We start from the raw sequence: 20296 nt of genomic DNA on the forward strand, positions 1-20296 counted from the left end.
TTGCCTAGAAATATTCAAATTATTTTTTTAATTCAAGCATTGACTCATTTTGAATAACAATATTTATTACTATTACTCTTCTACTCTAAAGATTTTACTGAATTGTCTAGTTAAACATATTTGGCTGCTAAGAAGAGGTTGAAACGTCTACCCTATCTGCTGACCTACAAAGTTTCGGCGCCAAGAAATCCTAGAAAATTTGAATGTTATGTTAGCCTACTACCTTGGAACTGAAACCAAAGCTTACTCGAGTCGCATTTTGTTTTGAGAAATGACAAGGGTAAACTTTGGTATAAAGACCTAAAAGTTTAATAGCAGCATCAGAAATGGAAGGCCGATGCATTTTTACCTTTACCTTTACTGATGTTCTATGTCGGACACGACGTTGGAGATCATGGTTCGCCAGCTCTCTCATTTGCGAGTTTCGCACATTGATTTATGGGGCTTCCTCCGTACGCTGCGACATTTCCAAGCCAGCTTGTCCTTCTTCGTCCTCGACCACGCTTGCCTTCTATCTTTCCCTCTGCAATGGTCTTCTGTTGTGATTCGTGCCTTCTGATGTGGCCGAAATATCGGGTTATCCTCTTTCTAATAGTTGAAATGATCATTGTTGATGTTATTGTTGATGCATTTTAGAGTACGCATAATGCAGGGTGGTCAAAAAGTAACCAGATCTGATAACCCAAGTGGTTATGGCTATTGTTAAAGAAATATTTTCACACTAAAATAATGAACAACGTTCAGTATTCAGTACTGATGGTGACGAAACGCAGAAAAGGAAGAGAGTTTTAAACAATTGCCTTTAAGCCCCCACCTTTAGAGCAGTGGAGATGATAATTCATCATTGATATTCTAGGTAACTTATGAAGAATGGGAAACTGCACCTGTATATATTTCACCATATATGAGCTCTCTCACTGCCAATACTGTGATTTTTTTTGTTTTATTTATTTTAATTTTTTTTGTGGGGGGGGGGGGGTGTAATTATTAAAAGGGGGAAATTCCACCTTTGACCCCAATTCACAGATTTCCGCGGAAAACCATCAGCCAAGTTGGGTATCATCCTACATTATTCATTGTAGTCGTAGCCGAAATGCTACAGGGCCCATACATGTGACCTTAATTAAAATCAAGATAAGCAGGAGGTAAATATACTTTCAAGGCTATCGTGAACTCAATAATAGCGCTATCCATAAGCCCATGGGTGAAAGTTCGTCAGCATATGCCTGAAATTCCTTTTTTTTTAAGTTACAATACTCGCCTGCCAGCACTTTGAGTCTTTGCCAGCTTTATCATTTATTGCACCACCGGAACGTTCACTTTTGATACTACGAAATACTGGTGCACCATTTTAATATTCTTTCAAAGGTGACAATTATACACATGTGTCACTTTCCTGTCATACATATGATCTGATTACATGGGACACTTCAGCTGATGCGTCGCATTTTGTACTATATTTATCTTTTCAGTTGGTTATGAACCACTGGTTTTCACTAAAACCTTTCACACCACTTTTGAAGATTTGCATTGAATTATGCATCTAAGCTTATTTTATACTTCAAATGTTCTCAGATATCATTTAAGCTTCTACTTCTTGTTAAATAGAACTTGTTAAGTGAACATAAGATTGAACCAGCATCTTTGACAATAAAGCCTTCAATCAAGAACTGTATTGCCAATGAACCAAAAAAAAAATTTTTAATGGGTTATTTCCAAGGAAAATACTGTATTTTGATTTTTTTAGATTTATAATATTTCATTTTTCTTTAATATTATGTATGAGTCTAATTTTATTATTGTTATTATTAAGCGGAGAGCTTTAAAAACGCAGTAGGTTCAAATCAACTTCTTCCCAAAAATCCCAAGAAAAAAATGGAATTCATGTAATGAATAACTCACTAACACATCCATTTTTCTACTTAATTCATTTTTTTTAAAAAATAGGCTGGTTATTCAAAATTTCTAAATTATTACTTCTTATCCGCCTTATAATTATTAAGTTCACACGAGCGTTGGTTCTTGGTTATCGGTTGGTGACAGGGAGAAAAATACAAACAAAAAACATTTTTAAAATTATCAAGTCACAAATGGAATGATTGAAATGTTTATTAGATAAAGACTCGTTTCGACAAATTGTAAGATAACTAATGTAATTTTAAAGTGATATGTGTTGTATATGATTAAGTGATCTGGGACTCGTACTATGAGATTATAGTAATTAATCCCACTCAATAGGGTAAGGGACTGGGTGGGGTTCCTACCTCCCATAGCGGGCAGGGAGGTACTTGCTGTGTCTTTTATCCCCTGTTATCTGTTTTCCAATTGCTTTCTGTCTTTGTCTTGGAATGAGATTGCTTGGTTTTGTCCTGACCTTGGTCGGAGTCCTTGGCTGAGAGGGAAACAGTCGAATGTATAGTTATAGTTTTGGGAGATGATATTTTTTTCCTTGTAAATCATCTCTCTGTTGTTACGCATTGTATTATGTTTAGTTTACATATTATATTATATGATTGGTAAACATTTGAGTGTATTCCTCTTAGTTGGGACCTGTGCTTGTGTCTGGATGAGACTTTTAGTGATCTCCAACTAAGTACTTTGATAGTGTGCTTTTGGAATCTACACCTGTTTCTTTTTTGAACCAATTCCCCTTTGTCTTCCCTTTTTCTCGGATGCTTTATTGTAATTCTATAACTTTGTACTATCCCATTTTCTTTTTTTTTACTGGCGCTGATATGACCTTAATGTGTAGCAAGCGCCGTAAAACCCTTAAAAACAAAACAAACAATAGGGTAAGGGGTGTCTGTACATAAGGGCGAACGAATTACAGGGAGGGAATATTCAGATTGGTTAATGTTTAGTAACGCACAAACCTTCAATTCTAATACAAAACCCAATCTTTCCCGATCGCCGCACGATGCAGGATGAGAGGCAACTGTGAGAGAGATTACAGATTATTATTTCTGTTACTGTTTCTCACTAATCAAAACAAATCAACTCTCAATCTGAAGGCTTGATACAGATTTGTGCAATGTCCGACAGTTGGCGGGTTTCCAACAATATCACCACAATTTTTTTTACTCTTTTCATCGCCATTTTGAGCTTTATGTTTATATATATATTGGCTTAAAACATAGGTGCTGTACGACCCGTAAAAATGTTCAGATCTGTCTGTTAATGCAAATCAGTGGCCATTTCCATTGGCTATGTCTAGAACAGCTGCTTTTTAATTTTATTTGTCACTATCAATCCAATCATTTATTACTCTCACCAGCTATCAATCACATGAAGGCAACTGAAATTCATTTTCGTTTTAGATTTTACTCTCATATTATGCTAAGTTTGCTTTTTGTTTTGTTTTTCAGAGCAATTGAAATTCTCCGAGATGTTGAATACAGAGTTGTTTTACCCCAGGGAGGGATCAACATCACTATCTTTATGTAAGGCTTGTCATTTTGTTGTTCTTGTTTTCAGTATTTTTTCATGTTTTTTAAAAATTTGTTTTATTTTAATGATCTTCTGTTGTTTTTTTTTTTTGTTTTATTTCAAACTCATATTTCTAAAGTTTTAAAACTTTTCCTTCAAAATCTCTTAAAGTCATAACATAACATAACATAACATGTGGTATAGGGCAAAATAGGATAAGATCCTTTGAATGCCCTTAATATTAATTAGTAATGCCATAAATCTATTGATTAAATATTACAATAACGATACACGTGGTAAAGATAGTATTTCAACTTAAATGTACTCATGTGGTGTACAAACATATATCTTTAACCGTGACATGCAAAGCGCACACACAACCACACACACACTCCACACACACACACACACACACATACACACGCGTATAGAAGATAACCATAATAATATAATAATGCATAATATATACATACAAGATTGAAAGCCATGTCAACAGCAGAGCAAACAAGTATTATTCGTCATATGTAAATCTCCCATCATATAATTCCCTGTCTACTAACGCCTTGAAATAATCCATAGATTTTGCATTCTTTGTTTCAAATTTCAAACTGTTCCATTTCTGAACAATACGAATACCGAACCAGTTTTGTCTTATGTTTGTTTTGCATCTAGAGACAAAAATCTTAAACTTGTCCCCTCTAGTAAAAGTAATATTAGAATATGAAAAAAAATCAGAAAAGTCTATCCTATCCAGACCATGTACCAATCTATAAACTTGAATTAAATCCCCACGAATTCTTCTATATTTCAAACTGGGTAAGTCAAGAAATTCTAACCTTTCCTTATAAGATAAATACTGTATTGTATAAATTTTTTTGGTAGCTCTCCTCTGTACACTTTCAATACTAATAGATTGTCTTTTATATAATGGGCTCCAGATGCAATTTCCGTATTCTAGAATTGGTCGAACGAGCGATTTATACAAATATAAAAATGTGGTTTTATCAAGACTTATAAAGGTTCTATATATTATTCCCATCATTCTGTTTGCACGGCTTACACAATTATCAATATGTAAATCAAAATTCAAATGTGAATCAAAAGTAACTCCCACATCCTTTTCATAAGGCACAAAGGAAAGTAGACTTGACATAGAAGTATCGGTAAAATAATTATGACATGGATTATTTTTTCCTATATGTAATACTTTACATTTCGAAACATTAAAATCCAAATGCCATGTTGTAGACCATTTGAAAAGTGAAAATATATCATTTTGTAGAATGTTATGATGTTCAGTTGTACTATAGATCTTTGTATCATCTGCAAACAGTTTGCAGGCTGAATTTATGCCACATGGTAAATCATTTGTATATAAAAGAAATAAAAGTGGTCCCAATACGCTTCCTTGGGGTACACCGCTAATTACATTCTTAAAATCCGACCCCACACCATTGACAATGACCCTTTGTATTCGATTATTAAGAAAGTCTTTAATCCAGTTAAAGATATTCCCTTTAAATCCATATGTTTTTAGTTTAATGAATAATCTCTCATGAGGTACAGAATCAAAAGCCTTGCGGAAATCAAGATAAACAACATCAATGCATTGATCACGATCAATTAACTTGGTAAAATCCTCCATCACCTGTAAAAGTTGAGTAATGCATGATCTCTTTGATCTAAAACCATGCTGGTTATCGTTTAGCATCGTATGACTTGTTTTGTTTTTTTTTTTTGTTTTTTTTTTTCTTTAATAGATTGAAGTTTAGGATAGGAAGTTATGCTTTTTTTAAAGGAATTTCTTAACCTTAACAGTTTTAATTTGATAATCATGAGAGCTGATGGGTCTCCAGTCCAGTCATGGAAAGTTGTGAACCTGTAAAAATTGGTCATATTCCGACCCTGTTTTGAAAGGTATCATCATGCATTGGAATGTCTACTTTTACCTTTATAGTCGTTATTTGTCATGAATGGTTCAATATTATTGATGAGAACAGCTAATGTAGCCTTCTGCTAAAAAGTTTTCCGGTAATTCTTATCAACATTGTTTTTTCCAACCTTCCTAATTGAATGTCAAGAAAATTTATGAAAAGTATATATGGTAAAGTGCCAGACAAAGAAGTAAAAAATGAAGAAAAATAGATACAGTGTAAATATAAATAAAAACGAAAACAGGAAAAAAATTGTCTAGAAACATAACTTGTGAGCAACTGGGTTGATTATTTAGGGATGATAAACACTTTTGCATAGTTTTATTTTGCATTAGTGCTTGCTCTTCAATACACACCTTCATCGATTCATCCCCACATCATGACATAGTATGCTCTTTTTTGATGCATTTCCAATAACATAGCCTGCAGTCACACTTAAACTTAGGATTAATATCTTTAGTGAGAAGGAGTCGAGACCAGCTTTACCTGTCATCTATGGCTTTGTGCCTTTTGAAGACTGTTTAGTTTATTTTTACAAGTACAAGAGATGTCCGAAAATTTTGGTTATTTTTATAATGGATTTCTGAAGGGTTTTTTTTCTTTGGTAAATAAAAAGCGAACAACAGCTCCTACCTCCAGCTATGACCATTCTGTGATTGGAGTTGCCATCTCTAAAACAATAGCTTTCAACATTGCATTTATTGGTGGTACTTAAGGTTTCCAACGAGGAAGAAAACTAATTTTCTTCTGTTTCTCTTTTTACAGATAGAAATAATGTGTTTTGGTTCAAACGTTAAGCCCATTTTCAGATGTGTTTTTCAAATGGTCCTCTTATCAGACCTGTCCCGATTTTAATGTGAAATTTCAGATATTTTCTTTCCCAATTTCCCTAATTACCAGTTATTTTCAAAATTTCGATCATATTTTATTATTCTATAAAGACCATCATCATCATCATCACCACTACAACCATCATCATCATTATTTAAATCCAAGATTACCTACATATGGTCCCTAATTGTCTCGGAAAAGTCGGTAAACCTGAAGTATAAACCTTTGGAAATGTTTCATTTGAAATGTATTACAAATTACAATGATGGTATTGGATTGTTGATGGGAAAAAAAAGAGAGAAAAAAACACTATCGAATTTGGACTTTCTTATGGGAATCAGGTATAGACAAGCATCAATGCAAAAGATTTCTCTTTGTTTTTGATTTAACTTCATCACCATATTTTTTGGAGGTTTTGTTTTTTTCTTTACCAGCAACCTACCTGTGCAATTTCCTAGTGAAAAGCCTGTGATAACAGTTCAGCCTGCAGTCACTCACAGCTGGGTGGATGCCCAGATGAAGGTTGTAGGTTGTCCCAACATCAATAATGTAAGTATAATGCTTATCTACTTGACATCCATTTCTTTCCCCTTTCTCACCATTGTATAAAACTGATTGTATAACCATTACTGTGTATCTCTCTTTTTAAGATTTTGTGATTGTCTCACCATAATGAATTTTTATTTCTGCATACATTTTTTTTTTTGGAAATTGCCAATGCAGCTGTCGTAGTAGTTTGGGAGATGCAGTTTTGTGGGGGGTTTAAAAAACATGTTTTTGAGTTCAAACTTTGAAGTATTTCATGAGGATTTATAAGGTAGGCTGTTTTATAATCGTTCTTTGTTTTATTTTTTTTCCCAGTTTACCATGCATTCAGACCTTGGGTTAGCAGTGCAAGCAATCATGGAGGAATTCAAGAAAAATCCCCCCACTTGTGTGCCACAGCATTAGTAAGTAACTGATACATATCAGTCAATTAACAAACTAAAAAAACTTTGCAAACATCACAAGAAAGAAAAAATTAATGGAGATATATAATATTCGATTCTTTTTTTCTAGCCAGCTCTCGCCATGCAAACAGTGGGATTTGCAAAAAAACATTTGCTTGAACATCATGAAGATTAAGGATAATCCTGCTATTTTTGGCTAGAAACAATTCACGTATCTGCATTAATAAGACAATTATTTTGTAACTGTTAACCTCCATTATGTACAGATTAAAAAAACAATTCTGCTTTGTTCTTTTTTTTTTTTGGGGGGGGGGGGGGTAGTTTTTTTTACTTGTTTGTTTTCTTCTTATGTTATGGATGGATTGATATTTTAAAGGTAGAGGAGAAGATTTTTGAAAACAAAATGTTCTTTTGAACTGATTAGCATCCCGTTATAGCAATACAGAATTAAAGCATGGAAGTAAAAATATAAATTCCTAAATTGTTTTCTCTCTCTTTTTATTACACCTTTGTAGTATATTAGGATCTAACAATCCTACAATAGAGTCCAGTGTCCCAGCCATGAACGGCCCTCAGCAACATGTGCCGACTTACGCCAACCTGTCACCCTACCCAATAGTCCCTGATGCCAACCAAGTCCAACAACAGCCTGGCCTCTCCACCAACCCACCACCTCTGCCTCCTCGAAGAGTCATGTCTGATGGAGGCCAGGATCCAAGTCCCGTAACTATTCCAGCTTTTTCCATGCCCAACATTATGTCAGAGTTTCCAGCCTTGAAAGACATGAAGTAAGCATGTATTTTGATACTACAGTCGCATCTCTCTTATCCAGAACTCCATTATCCAGACAGGTTGCCTTGGAACGGATTTTTTCCTTCTTTATTTGTCCACTTTAGGGACTGATTCCACTATCTAGATGCCTCTGTAATCCAGACAAAATGCTGGGAATGGAATTGTTCAGATTGGAGAGACATGACTGTAATTTAACTTAATACTCTTATTCGTATTCTCCTTCAACTTTTTAATGTCCTCAAACAACATTGAAAATTGGAGGTTTGGCTTTTAGTCATCAAAAGACAAATGTTAATTATATTACGGTGGAATCCTGATTAAGCCAAAAGTGCTGAACCAGAAAGATTGGTTGACTTTAAGTAGGGTTGACTTTATCAATTATTAATGGAACACTTTTAGATAAAGAACAGAAAATTTTCAACCAATCAGAAGTGTTGATTTCAAGAGTGTTGACTTTATGTGGATTCCACTGTCAAGGTTGCCAATTTTCCGTGTATACCTATTTACGAAATTCAGTATATTTTCCAATCACCTGCTAATCCGAAAAAAAGTAAGTACATAATGTCTTTTTACTGGAGCTCAACACTCAGAAAGGGGTTGGTCTGCATGTTTAAAACGTAAAAGTTAAGTAAATTTTTGCCTCCTGAATTGGCAACCCTGCATTGTAATTGCTGCGACCTGAATTTCTTTATGAATCAAAGTCTGAAAATGTTTGCAAACCAGGTTTGATTGGGTTTTATTGGGTTTTTTTTCAATTCCTTAATACACTTGGATCAATCTTGACTGTTTTTCTTTTCTTGAAAAACAAAAAAAAAAAACCCATCGATGAAGTTCTTAATGAATAAAAGCCTGAAAATGTTTACAAACCAGGTTTGAACTTGTCACTAATAATAATTAATGAGTTCCTTTGAATATCATTGCTTTATTTTCTTATTCTAGATTGATGGAGTTGCAAGAATTAGTGGAAGATGACAATCAAATCACTGAAATGATTCAGAAAATTCCAGATCTTGTCAATTTTGCCCAGCAGCGAGAGAATCTCTCAGCGGCTTGTGTACAACTAGCCCGTAAGTAGTTTGGTTTTGTCTGTTTGAATATTTTGGATTACCAATATTTGACATTTTTAATAAAGTGTTTTGGTCATTAGTGGGAAACATCTAAGGATGTCATTGACAAAAGGAAGTAGAGAATAGATATTGGATTGGTTTTGCTGTGTTAGCTTTCATAATATTTTCACATACTTAATTTCTAAATTAATGCAATTTCAGCTATCATTGCAGCTGGGGTACTTTATGTTTTATTGAGTCGTTCTGATTTATTTTTTGTAGGGGTGGGGGCTGTGATGTTTTTGTTTTGTGTCTGAGTTCGCTGTTTTACTTAACTACATCCAATGACAACAATTTCATCATGCAAATGTTTGAATTATTTGTTTTTGAAGATTTCTACTAGTTCCCAGTGTCGATTAAAGGAAGAATCTGGGTTCAAGAGTTAATTTGAATGAATGAATTGATCACTTCCCTTATTTGTTATTATAATTTAGTCACAAGTTTTTACAACTATAAAATATACACACATCTATTGCAGGGCTGAACCTGGCTAAGAAACCAGATATAGAACAGCTTAGAGAGAGTGTAAATGAAAAGGTAATATTTCTCTCATAATATTTTCTCAAGATATTTTCTTTTTATCTCATTTTAAAAAAAAAAGAATGTTCAAGTGATGGGATTGACTCTCTTAAAAAAAAAAAAGAGTTGAATAATATTTCATATATTTGATATCCCTGTTACCATCAATATCATCATTATCGATTGTGTCATCAAAATTATCATCATCATTATCTTCACATTGTAACAGTGGTGGGTCAAATTGATAAGGCTGTAAACTGAGAGCATCCATTTTCGTCTCCATTCGCTTTCAGTTCGTAAACAACCGCTGTGTCATAGGTGCCATACAATTGAATAATTTACTCACAACAAACATATGATATGTAACATACCAGCACACAAAACAATGTGTAACCTTGAACGCTTATATTGTGATTCATGTATTTGTGACCCATCTTCTCAAAACAGTATTATGTTGGGATGAACCAGATGTCAAAAAGTAATTTAAAAGTTAATGTGACAAGAAATGTTTTTATTTTGTAAAGTTAAGATTAAAATAGAGTTTCAAAATCTTTTTACTGTTGTTTGTTTTGTTTTTTCATTTCTTCTCAGTTTTGTGAATGCTTATTTTGTTTCCGTTCAATTTTTAGAATGCTGAGTTGGAGAAACTGAAGTGTGAGTTTGAGACGGGCAGTGAGAAACACATGGCGTTGTCTGACCAGTACCACCCTGCCAACATCCAGACCAACCTGAAAGTGGCTGTCATGGAGGCCGATGAGGAGTCGGAAAGTATTGCAGAAAGTTTCTTAAATCGTAAGGGCTTTGATGAGTTGTCCTGTGGTTATGCCTACCTGCCAACTCTTTTGCTTATGACAGAATTATTCCTATTTTCAATCTTCCTTTCCGCTGTACCACCCCATTGTCTCTAAAATTCCAATTTTTAAAAGAAAGTGATATTGATAAGCAGTGGGGGGGGGGGGGAGAATAATAATTTCAACATTTACCAAGAGGGAGATAAGTAGGAAAATTAATTGCCCTCTCTTTCCCCATCCCCATTCCATTGCCTAATACATGTTATCGTGTTGCCAGCAGTGCCAGAATGCAATCTTCATGTGTTTGATGACAAAATGGTGGTAATTTTGAGAGGAAATTATCCATTTGTAACAAATTCCTATTTTCTGACGATCTGATTCGACTTTTGGAATGTGAGCTTTAAAAAAAATTGAGCTTTATATAGCGCAATATCCACTAAATGTTCTCAAAGCGCTTTACAAGGGGTCCCTGGTCAACAGCAACTTTTAACATGTAGGACGGAACATGACACTTGTTAGGCAATATTACAATTTTTCGGACAATGTCAACGCTGTTAACGGCCAGGTACTCATTTTACACCTGAGTACGGTGAGAGAATGTGAGTAAAGAGCCTTTTCCATGGACTCAACCATGCGCCAAGCGTGATGCTCGAACCCAGGACCTTCCAATCCGAAAGCGAGTGTCATACCACTAGACCACATAGCCACACGAATATGACGGTTTGGCAGATCTGATTTAGTGTTGCTTTTGGTCCAGTATTGTGTTACTGTGATTATTAGAATTTAATATCAGTTTGTGACTTTATTCTTTACATTTTGTTTTCAGAGGAAATGAATATTGATGAATTTATGAAAAAATTCATGGAAAAAAGGACGGTAAGTGCTTTGCTAATTCATTTTTTCATAGTTTGAATTTTGTCTTTTTATTCAAAGTGGAAGAAAATGAATTAAAAACCAATAGCTGGAACATAATAGCATCTTCTTGTTTTGCACCAAAATATGATACTCTTCTATGTCTTTAAAGTAGTAGTAGTAGTAGTAAGCCTCGCAGTCTGAATGACGCTTGCTGAGAATTGTGTGATTCAGTCACAGATTTATAAAAACCTTGATGAGTATAGCTGCTCTCTCCATCCAAGTTGTTAATTGTTTCCATTGGTCATGGTCCTGGGCCAGAGTTTTGAGGCTGTCAAGATCTTGTGACTTTAGAACAGAGGGCACTGCAGTTTTTCTTAGTTTTTCAGGGATTAATTCAGCCTCCGACAAATCTCCTGGATTGTAATCAGTTAATCTTGGGCATATCTTATTAAATCTATTTTGTTTGTTTTTTTGTGTGTGTTGTTTTTGTAATTTTGTTGGGGTTTTTTTTGTTTTGTTTTTTTGTTGATTTTTTTTTTTTTTTGTGAGTTATTGGATGATACCTACTCTGTTAGATGGGATCCCCCATGCAGACTGGTTCTTTATATTAATGATGGGCTTACCCATGAGTTTCATAAAAGCACCTATTTGTTATAGCTTGTTCGCTATAGATGTTATAATTTTATTAACATGATAATTTTCGAGTATAATAGATAATAGATACTATTTCATTATTTCCATTGACCAGTTAAAAGGATTTTCATTATAGGGTGACTTGTAAAAGGATTTTCATTATAGGGTGACTTGCTGGAATAAATAGCTCTCATTAGTTATTTAAACTACCTCTTACCATGAATTTATCTATATCGATATACAGATATATTTTTTTGTCATTTATTTCAGTTGTGTCATCTACGAAGAGCCAAAGAGGAAAAGCTAAATCATATTATTATTTCCAGAGGGTTCCAGTATTAGGAAATCATTTGTGTCATCATCTATTAGTGTATTAATTTTTTATTTATATTATTTTTTCGCTTTTTTTTTTTTTTTCTTTCATTTGTTTTATTTTTCCCGTTTAGCATAATTGTCGGAAAGAGTCGTTTTTGGACATTGTTATAAAGCTTTAGATCCAGTAACCTTTTATTTTTCAATATTTTTTAAAGCATTTTTAGAAATAGTTTTTTTTTTATTAGCTGGAAAGATAAATGATATTTTTATACACTTTTTCACATTGTTTTTGTAATGACAATGTTACTCATTTGCATATTTTTAGTTTTTTTCTGTTGTCATAAAATATATATATTTATATTGCATCAGTGTTAAGTTATACTGTTGTCATTCAGAAATGTTGTTTCTATTCAATGATCGGATGGGATATAGTTAATAATATTACACCTCTGGGAATCAATGAAAGTAGCTCCCTATCAGAACAATGTGGCCTTGACCTTATGGAGATCAAGCAGTGCCTGAATATGTCTTGGAAAATCCCCAAGGCCTTTCCACTTTTCTCTAACTCTTCCACCAGATTTATACCACTGATCATTGTTATTCTTAACGTTTTGTGGAAAAAAATAAAATTACACCATTCTAGGAGCATTGTCAGATATAGGCATTCAATGAATGTTTTCCAAATTGAGCTAATTGGGGAGTTGATGATCTTACCCGAGGGGGAAAAAAAATGATTGTGCCTGAAGCAAGGCTCGAACCAGGACCTCAATGCCTTTATTATTTGGCCGCATCACCCCCCTTAACCCTTTTTTGGTAGGATTTAAGTTTATTCAAATCTTGGTATTGAATAAAACAGTAGCAGAATCAATGTGGCACAGGCTACTCTGAAGCGAAAATGCTGGGGCCAACAAAATGGGAGAATTTATATTTTGAAATAAATTAATACACTTTTGAAGGGTTAATTTTGGACAACTCGAGACTGAGCAAAAGAGAGAGAGAGAAAGGAACTTAATTAATTGTCAGTGTTCACACATTGGCAAATGTGAATAAAACTGTATTTTCAGGTCCTATGATTTAGTCATTGACTCTATTATGGGATGCATAAATGCTATTTAATTTATGTATGATGCCTAAATTGTAATTTCTCTCTTTTAATTACAAGGGTTTTCCCTCGAAAGCTTGAAATTTTTTAATTTTTTTTTTAACATAGATTGTCTTCACAGTAAAGGCTTCATTTGAGTTATTGCCTTTACAGATATTTTTAAAGACTCGAACTTGAGATGTTGTATCTGTACAGTTATGGGTGAATAGTACTACATATATTAGTATTTATGTACTTCTTTGCACCACTTTTGAAAATGTCTTTTATTAAAACATGTTCTTCGCTTTTTGATTTTCTTGTTTTTTCTCATTTCTGTTCTGTTCTTCTACCAAGTTGCTTTTTGATAATTTATGACACTTGTTTAAAATTGTGAAAGCTTTTTCATGTTACCTTTAGTTTGTATTTGGCTGTACATGTGTAACTGGATAGAGTCATTAGAGAGAAATGTACAAAATATTGAAAATTAAGACACTTGTTAAGACATGTTAAAATTTATAAGAAAGTTCGTACTGATTCCCTGTTGATTTATTTCTGAGAGTTTTTCTGGAGCATTGCTTTTTATATATATAGTCCACTCAGTATGATCACAGCACCTTGGGATCGGCGAAAATGTTGCGATTACCGAATTTGCAATCAACCGAAGTTGACTTTCCTGTCCACAATTGCAACATTTTACACATATATATGGTAAACTGAAACCAGTTGTAAATATTGTTCTTAGTCCACCACAGACTGAGCAATATTTGATTGAAACAAAAACAATATGGCAGCCCAGTATAGGTTTGTCAACCAAAAGCAGCTTTGATGCAAGCCAACATTTTATTCAGATTGGATTAACTTTCACTCTTTTGTTCTCAACATTTGTAAGAGTCAAAGATTAGCCAAGATGAGAGACAATAAGCTCTCACAAAAATCATTGGGCACAATGCACAGTTGTCAATCCTAAAACATAGGATATCACTCAGTCTCACTTTACAACTGTCATTGTCTACCTGTTGTCAAGACTATGCCCCTCCCCTCCTATTTTACATCATAGATGACATCACAAACCCATACTGCAAAGCCCCACCCTCTTTCGACTCTAATAGAGTGGTGACACACTACTGTAGCATTAAATCCCGCTCACTCTCAATTCTTCAACCTGTCAAAATTTCATCCGTGATGAAATTTAATCATGATATTTTGTTTGATTGATTTAGTGAATTTACCACTTTTTGAGGCGAAAATTCGTTGCGATTAACCGAAAGTTTGTTGTAATTAACCAGTGACTTTAATATAGAATTAATTCCATTTCTTGGGAACTGTTGCGATTATCCGGAGTGGTCTGTAGTTTTTGATTTTTAGAATAAAAAAAAATTAGACAAGAATTAAATTTATTTATCCTTACAATTATACTTAATTTTTTTTAAAATGGAATTGTCTTTCATGTCATGTGATACCTGTTTGCACATCTAGTCGTATTTTTTTTTTTTTTGTTGATTTTGGGGGTTGTGCTGGTAGTTCAGGGTTTTAATATTCACACATTCTAATGGTAGGGGTATAAGCAGAATCCCTGAGCTAAGGGAACTGTCTGACCCTGCAATGTACCAGCTGATGTTTGGTTGATTTTTTAAAGACAAGTAAGCTCTTCAGCATTATGAAACGGTGTTGACAGAGTGTGACAGATAGGTTTTACTTTTGTTGGGAGACCAGTATTGGAATTCGGTTTGTCTTTTGTTTTTTTTACATGTGTTTTGTTAAGGGGTTTTTTGGTCCTATTCCTATGGTTTTGTGTCCCCTTCTTTTGGAATTGAGCCGTTCCGTTTAGCCCAGGCCTTTCCCGAGGACGTTTGTTGTGTGACGGATTGGTTTTACATGTCTTGGGAGACGGGTATTGATTAGAAGTGATTTGCTTTTTTTTTATTTTGCTTTCATTTTTGTGCTTTTCTTGTGTCCTAATTTTGGAATTGGACCATTTTGTTGCTTAGGGACATTTTCTGTTTGACAGATAGGTTTTACTTCTTTAGTTGGGAGACAGGTATTCCGAGTGATTTTGGTTTGGTAGGGTGGTTATTTTGTTGTTTTTTTTTGGGGGGGGGGTGGTGATTTATTTGTTCTTTTCTTGTGACTTTTGTGTCCTCTTTTTTGGAATAAGACCAATTATTTACTGTGTGACAGATATGTTTTACGTTTGTCGGGAAACAGCATTGAGATGTTTTTTGTTTGTTTGTTTTTAATCCTGAAAATCGTCTCTCTATATCTAGATATTAGTATATATTACATTTTATCTATTGATTGTCCTTTACGGGGATCCTGTCTCCATTATGATTGCAACAGTTGGATGGTCACAGAAGAGACACAGAAGATAGATTTCTCTGGGTGGGGTTCCTGACCTCCCATAGTGGGAAGGGAGGCACTTACTGCGTCTTCTATCCCCCTATATCTGTTTTCCAACATGCTTTCTGTCTTTGTCTTGGGATAAGATTATTTGGTTTTGCCCTGGCTGGATACCTTAGCTGGGAGAGAAACAGTCAAATGTATAGTTAAGAGTTTTGGGATATGGCATTTTTTGTCTTGTAAATCATCTCTCTGTTATACAATGTATTGTTTTGTTGACATATTATATATGATGTGTAAACATTTAAGTGTATTCCTCTCAGTGGGGACCTTTGCTGGTGTCTGGATGAGACTTTTAGGTGATCTCAAACTAAGTACATTGATAGTGTGCTCTTGGAATCTACATCTGTTCCCTATTTGAACCAATTCCCCTTTGTCTTGCCTTTTCTTGAGTGTACTTTAATTGTAATTCTAGAACTTTTTGCTACACCATATTCTTCCTTTTTACTGGTGCTGATATGACTGACCTAAATGTGTTGCAAGCACCGTAAAACCCTTTAAAACAAACGAGATAGATTTCTCTTTGGGCATATATTCACAGAGCATTTAACTTTATTATAATAAGTAGATGGAAATAGATCTGAATAAACAATTTTCTGGACATTTCATTTGGTAAAGATGTATCATTTCATTTGACTATAACTACATGATTATAGTAGCTGGATCAAAACTGTCGTTTTAACAAATCATTTTTGTGTAATATATTATTGAGGGCTTCTGTCTCTAACCCTGTAAGTGTCAGAGAATGGATTTTGAAAAAAAAATAAAAATTTTAATAATAATTAATTTTTTAAAATTTAATTCCCTTTATTCATCCCATATGGGGAAATTTTCTCTTTGGGCTATTCCAATTCCAAGAGAAGACTGGAATAACACAGGCATCAGCCACAGTGCAGCGCTGCAAATTGAACTAGGGAGAGGTGACGTGCTCAAGGCCACATCTCGGTGACCGAACTCGGTACCTTTCGGGTACGAAGCGAAGACCGTATGGCTGAGCCACGCTACCCCCAAATGGTAAGGGTCCATTTAACAATGTGGCTTCTATGATAACAGGTAACATGTATGTTTAAATCACATGACTATTTCCAACAAATAATGGGATTGTGGCTGGTCTATGTTGGTCACAAGGGTTGGGGTTGGGATTTGATATAATCTTTTTTTTTTTAATTACCACGCGTGGCACTTTTGCAATGTTTGAGTCAGATGCCCTCGTTATGCTTCTTTTTGCTGCAACAAATACTACATAATTAGAATTCATGTTTCTGTTTTGATCAATTTATTGTCATTATTGTATTTTGAATTCATTCCATGCACCTTGATTATTTTTCTGTGAATAATCTGCAAGCTTTTTGCCATAATCATAAATGAAATCATGTTCATTTATTTCACAAATTACACAAGCTGATGAATGAAAGTGGTCATCGATGTCCAGGTAATCGCAAGTCCATGTGGGAAGTGGTTTTTTTTTTTTTTTTTTGTTTTTTGGTGATTTTAAAAGAAATTTTTATTTTCATTTTTTGTTTGTTTTTTTAAAATGTTTTTTATCCTCGATATTATTTTGAAGTCATTTTACATTGTAAACTTGTCTTTAACGAAAGTTAAATGGAATGGAGACTTCAATTTAATCAATGAAAACAGGTCAAAGCTTCCAGTTCATTTAACTAGAAAAAAAGAAATTTGAGCTTTTACATAGTGCAATATCCACAAAACATGCTCAAAGTGCTTTACAAAGTCTCCCTGACCAACAGCAACACAAAATATGTAGAACGAGGCATGATGCCTGTTAGGCGATATTACATTTTTCTTTCTGACGGGGACAATGCTGTTAATGGCTAGGTACTCATTTTACACCTGAGTATGGTAAGAGAATGTGAGTAAAGAGTCGTTTCCAAGACTAGAACCCAGGATATTCCGATCCGAAAGCGAGTGGTATACCACAACACCACATAGCTGCACTATCGATATTTATTTCTTCAAACTTCATGCAGCAATATTTGCTCAAACTTGTTTATATAAAAATGAATTGACTAATGATATTAACGAGACATGCTAGAACTTTTATCCTTTTAGGCATGAGTACTATATTAGATTGAACCTTCAAACACTTGTGGTTGATACAGTGGAGATCTCAGAATAGATGAGAGATGGGTATAAATCCCTCTCAGGAATGTCAATTGCCTTGGCTGGTGGGTTATTATCAGGCATGCCAATCTATATGATTTCTTGGAATCTGCATCTGTTCCCTGTTTGAACCCAATTCCCACTTGTCTTACTTTTTCTTGGGTGCTTTGATTGCAACTCTAGAATATTTTGACTATCCCATTTTCTTCTGTTTATTGGCGCTGATATGACCTAAATGTGTTGCAAGCGCTGAAAAACCCTTAAAAACAACAAACAAACAAACAAACAACGAAAACTTAAACAAATTAAAAACTGTATAGGTGTATATCTGCCACTTCCTGAACCTGGGAGTTCTGTCCCTTTGGCTTGAGACATTTTGACAAGCTGAAGGGCATTTCTTTTGATTGACACCTTTATCTGTCATCTGCATTTTTTGTGGCCGCAAATATCAGGGCGATCCGCAAATTTTGGCAAATTTCCCAAAATTGGCAAATCGTGGCAAATTTTGGGAAAATTGGCAAATCGTGGCAAATTTTGGGAATATTGGCAAATCGCGTGCAAATTTTGGGGAAAAAAAAAGAAGCGGAAACAAAATAACGAAAAAAAAAGTGCGAAACTTGAGAAATGTTGCAGCTTTGCCTGGGCCCAAACCAAGGGAAGCTACTCTCTACGGATAATGATCCTTTAAAATCTTTGTAACAACGCTAATCACAGTCATTTCATTTCTCAAGCCCTTAAATGTAATAAATTGTCTTTTATATAATTTTTTTCTGTATCGCGTGTTAATTTTTACTGAAACGCTTAGTTTTCCTCCACAAATTTTGGTCTTTTTGGCAAATTTCTTGGCAAATTTTGGGGGGTTTTTTGGCAAATTTTGGCAAATTTTAGGTCCCAATTTGGCAAAAAATGCAGATGACAGCTTTATGACCTAGGTGTGTTGTGATTGCTATATATAACTCCTAAAATCAAAATTATTTCATTTTTATTTTGTTTGCTTTTTCACACTCGTTTCAAATATTGTTTTAATATTATCCACCATAGGGACTAGTGTCACAGTTGAATGATTTTTTTAAAAGCATAACCGACGAGTGCTACCTATTTGCAGGACTATTATGGTCACGTTGTTGTAATGGAAATACTCTCAAATCAATGCAAAATATTGTCCAATACAACAATGAATATCAAGCCCAAGAGCGCATTCGGTTATTAGTCCCACCAATATGTGTATTTTGGCATAACATAAACATCTCTCTCTCTCTCTCTCTCTCTCTCTCTCTCTCTCTCTCTCTCTCTCTCTCTCTCTCTCTCTCTCTCTCTCTTTCTCTCTTTTTTTTTTTTAATTGTGCACAAGATTGGGGTTTTTTTATTGTTGTTGTTGCACGGATCTACCTGTTTTTGTCTTACTTTTTCTGAAAGCCAAGTTCCTTTGTTATTGTTTGAAAGATTAATTTTTGTTTCCTTTCAATGTGTACTGCTATCGTTTTTGTTTTGCGTGTATTTTGTGGGATTCTGCGTTGGTGGGTATCTGGATGAGACTTTCAGGTGATCTCAAACTAAGTGCATTGATGGTAGTAGTAGTAGTAGGCATCCTTCCGTCTCGAGAGACGATGGTTTGCGCCCTGTATGACTTTAGTCTCATCAGTCTTGTTGAGAGCAACGACGGGTGTGACTCAGCAGACCAATCCTTGCATGGCAGTCTCTACCGCAGTTGTTGCACACATAGTTTGACTGTGCGTTTGGTATTTGGATCTGCTGCCTCTCTTTCCTCCTTGCTCTCCTCTCCTTAAACTTCGTCTTTCTCCTCTCCTCACCTCTCTTCACTCCCTCCATCACCGCATATCTCCAGCCGCTGCGGTCGTCAGCAAGCGACTCCCAGGTGTTTGAGTCGATGCCTGTCAATTTCATGTCTCGTTTGCAGACATCATAGAAGCGCAGAGCTGGACGGCCAGTTGGTCGCCGTCCAGAAGCTAGTTCACCGTACATGATGTCTTTGGGTATGCGTCCATTGTCCATCCTGTGTACGTGACCAAGCCATCGCAAACGTCGCTGGCAGAGCATGAGATGCATACTGAGGGAGTTAGCTCTTTCTAGCACTGCATTGTTAGTGAGTCTGTCCTGCCACCTGATGCCGAGAATTCGTCGTAGACAGCGAATGTGGAAGTTTTCCAGGCGGTTCTCCTGTCTGGCATATGTTGTCCAGGATTCACTGCCATACAGTAGGCTACTGAGTACACATGCCTGGTATACTCTGAGTTTGGTGTTCAAAGTGAGTTGGTTGTTGGTCCACACTCTCTTGCTCAGTTGTGCCATGACAGCGGCAGCTTTGGCGATGCGCTTGTCTAATTCTGCATCAAGTGAGAGGTTGCTGGTGATGGTTGTGCCCAGGTATGTGAAGTGATCCTTGACTTCTAGCTCCTCGTTGTCAATGTAAATTGCTGGTATAGAGGGGACATCCTGACACATTACATTTGTTTTCTTGATGCTGATCGTCAGCCCGAATTCCCTGCATGCGTGGGAAAACCTGTCCATCAGCCGCTGAAGGTCT

The 20296-nt window shown here is 35.1% G+C and overlaps 1 protein-coding gene across 1 annotated transcript in view; it reads left to right on the forward strand.

Annotated features, from left to right (window-relative positions):
* Positions 1-16995, forward strand: part of LOC144970532 (vacuolar protein sorting-associated protein 37A-like) — a 28990-nt gene extending 11995 nt beyond the window's left edge. Inside the window, exons 2-10 of the mRNA XM_078910274.1 lie at positions 3366-3440; positions 6626-6740; positions 7053-7141; positions 7657-7929; positions 8873-9000; positions 9518-9576; positions 10188-10350; positions 11176-11225; positions 12108-16995. Coding sequence (XP_078766400.1) covers positions 3366-3440; positions 6626-6740; positions 7053-7141; positions 7657-7929; positions 8873-9000; positions 9518-9576; positions 10188-10350; positions 11176-11225; positions 12108-12179 — 1024 coding nt within the window. The 3' untranslated portion in view covers positions 12180-16995. The remainder of the gene's footprint in view (positions 1-3365; positions 3441-6625; positions 6741-7052; positions 7142-7656; positions 7930-8872; positions 9001-9517; positions 9577-10187; positions 10351-11175; positions 11226-12107) is intronic.
* The last annotated feature ends 3301 nt before the right edge of the window (positions 16996-20296 follow it).

Source organism: Berghia stephanieae, chromosome 4 (assembly GCF_034508935.2).
Source record: "Berghia stephanieae isolate SIO BIC M18660-M18661 chromosome 4, UCSD_Bste_1.3, whole genome shotgun sequence".
NCBI classification, from domain to species: Eukaryota; Metazoa; Mollusca; class Gastropoda; order Nudibranchia; family Aeolidiidae; genus Berghia; species Berghia stephanieae.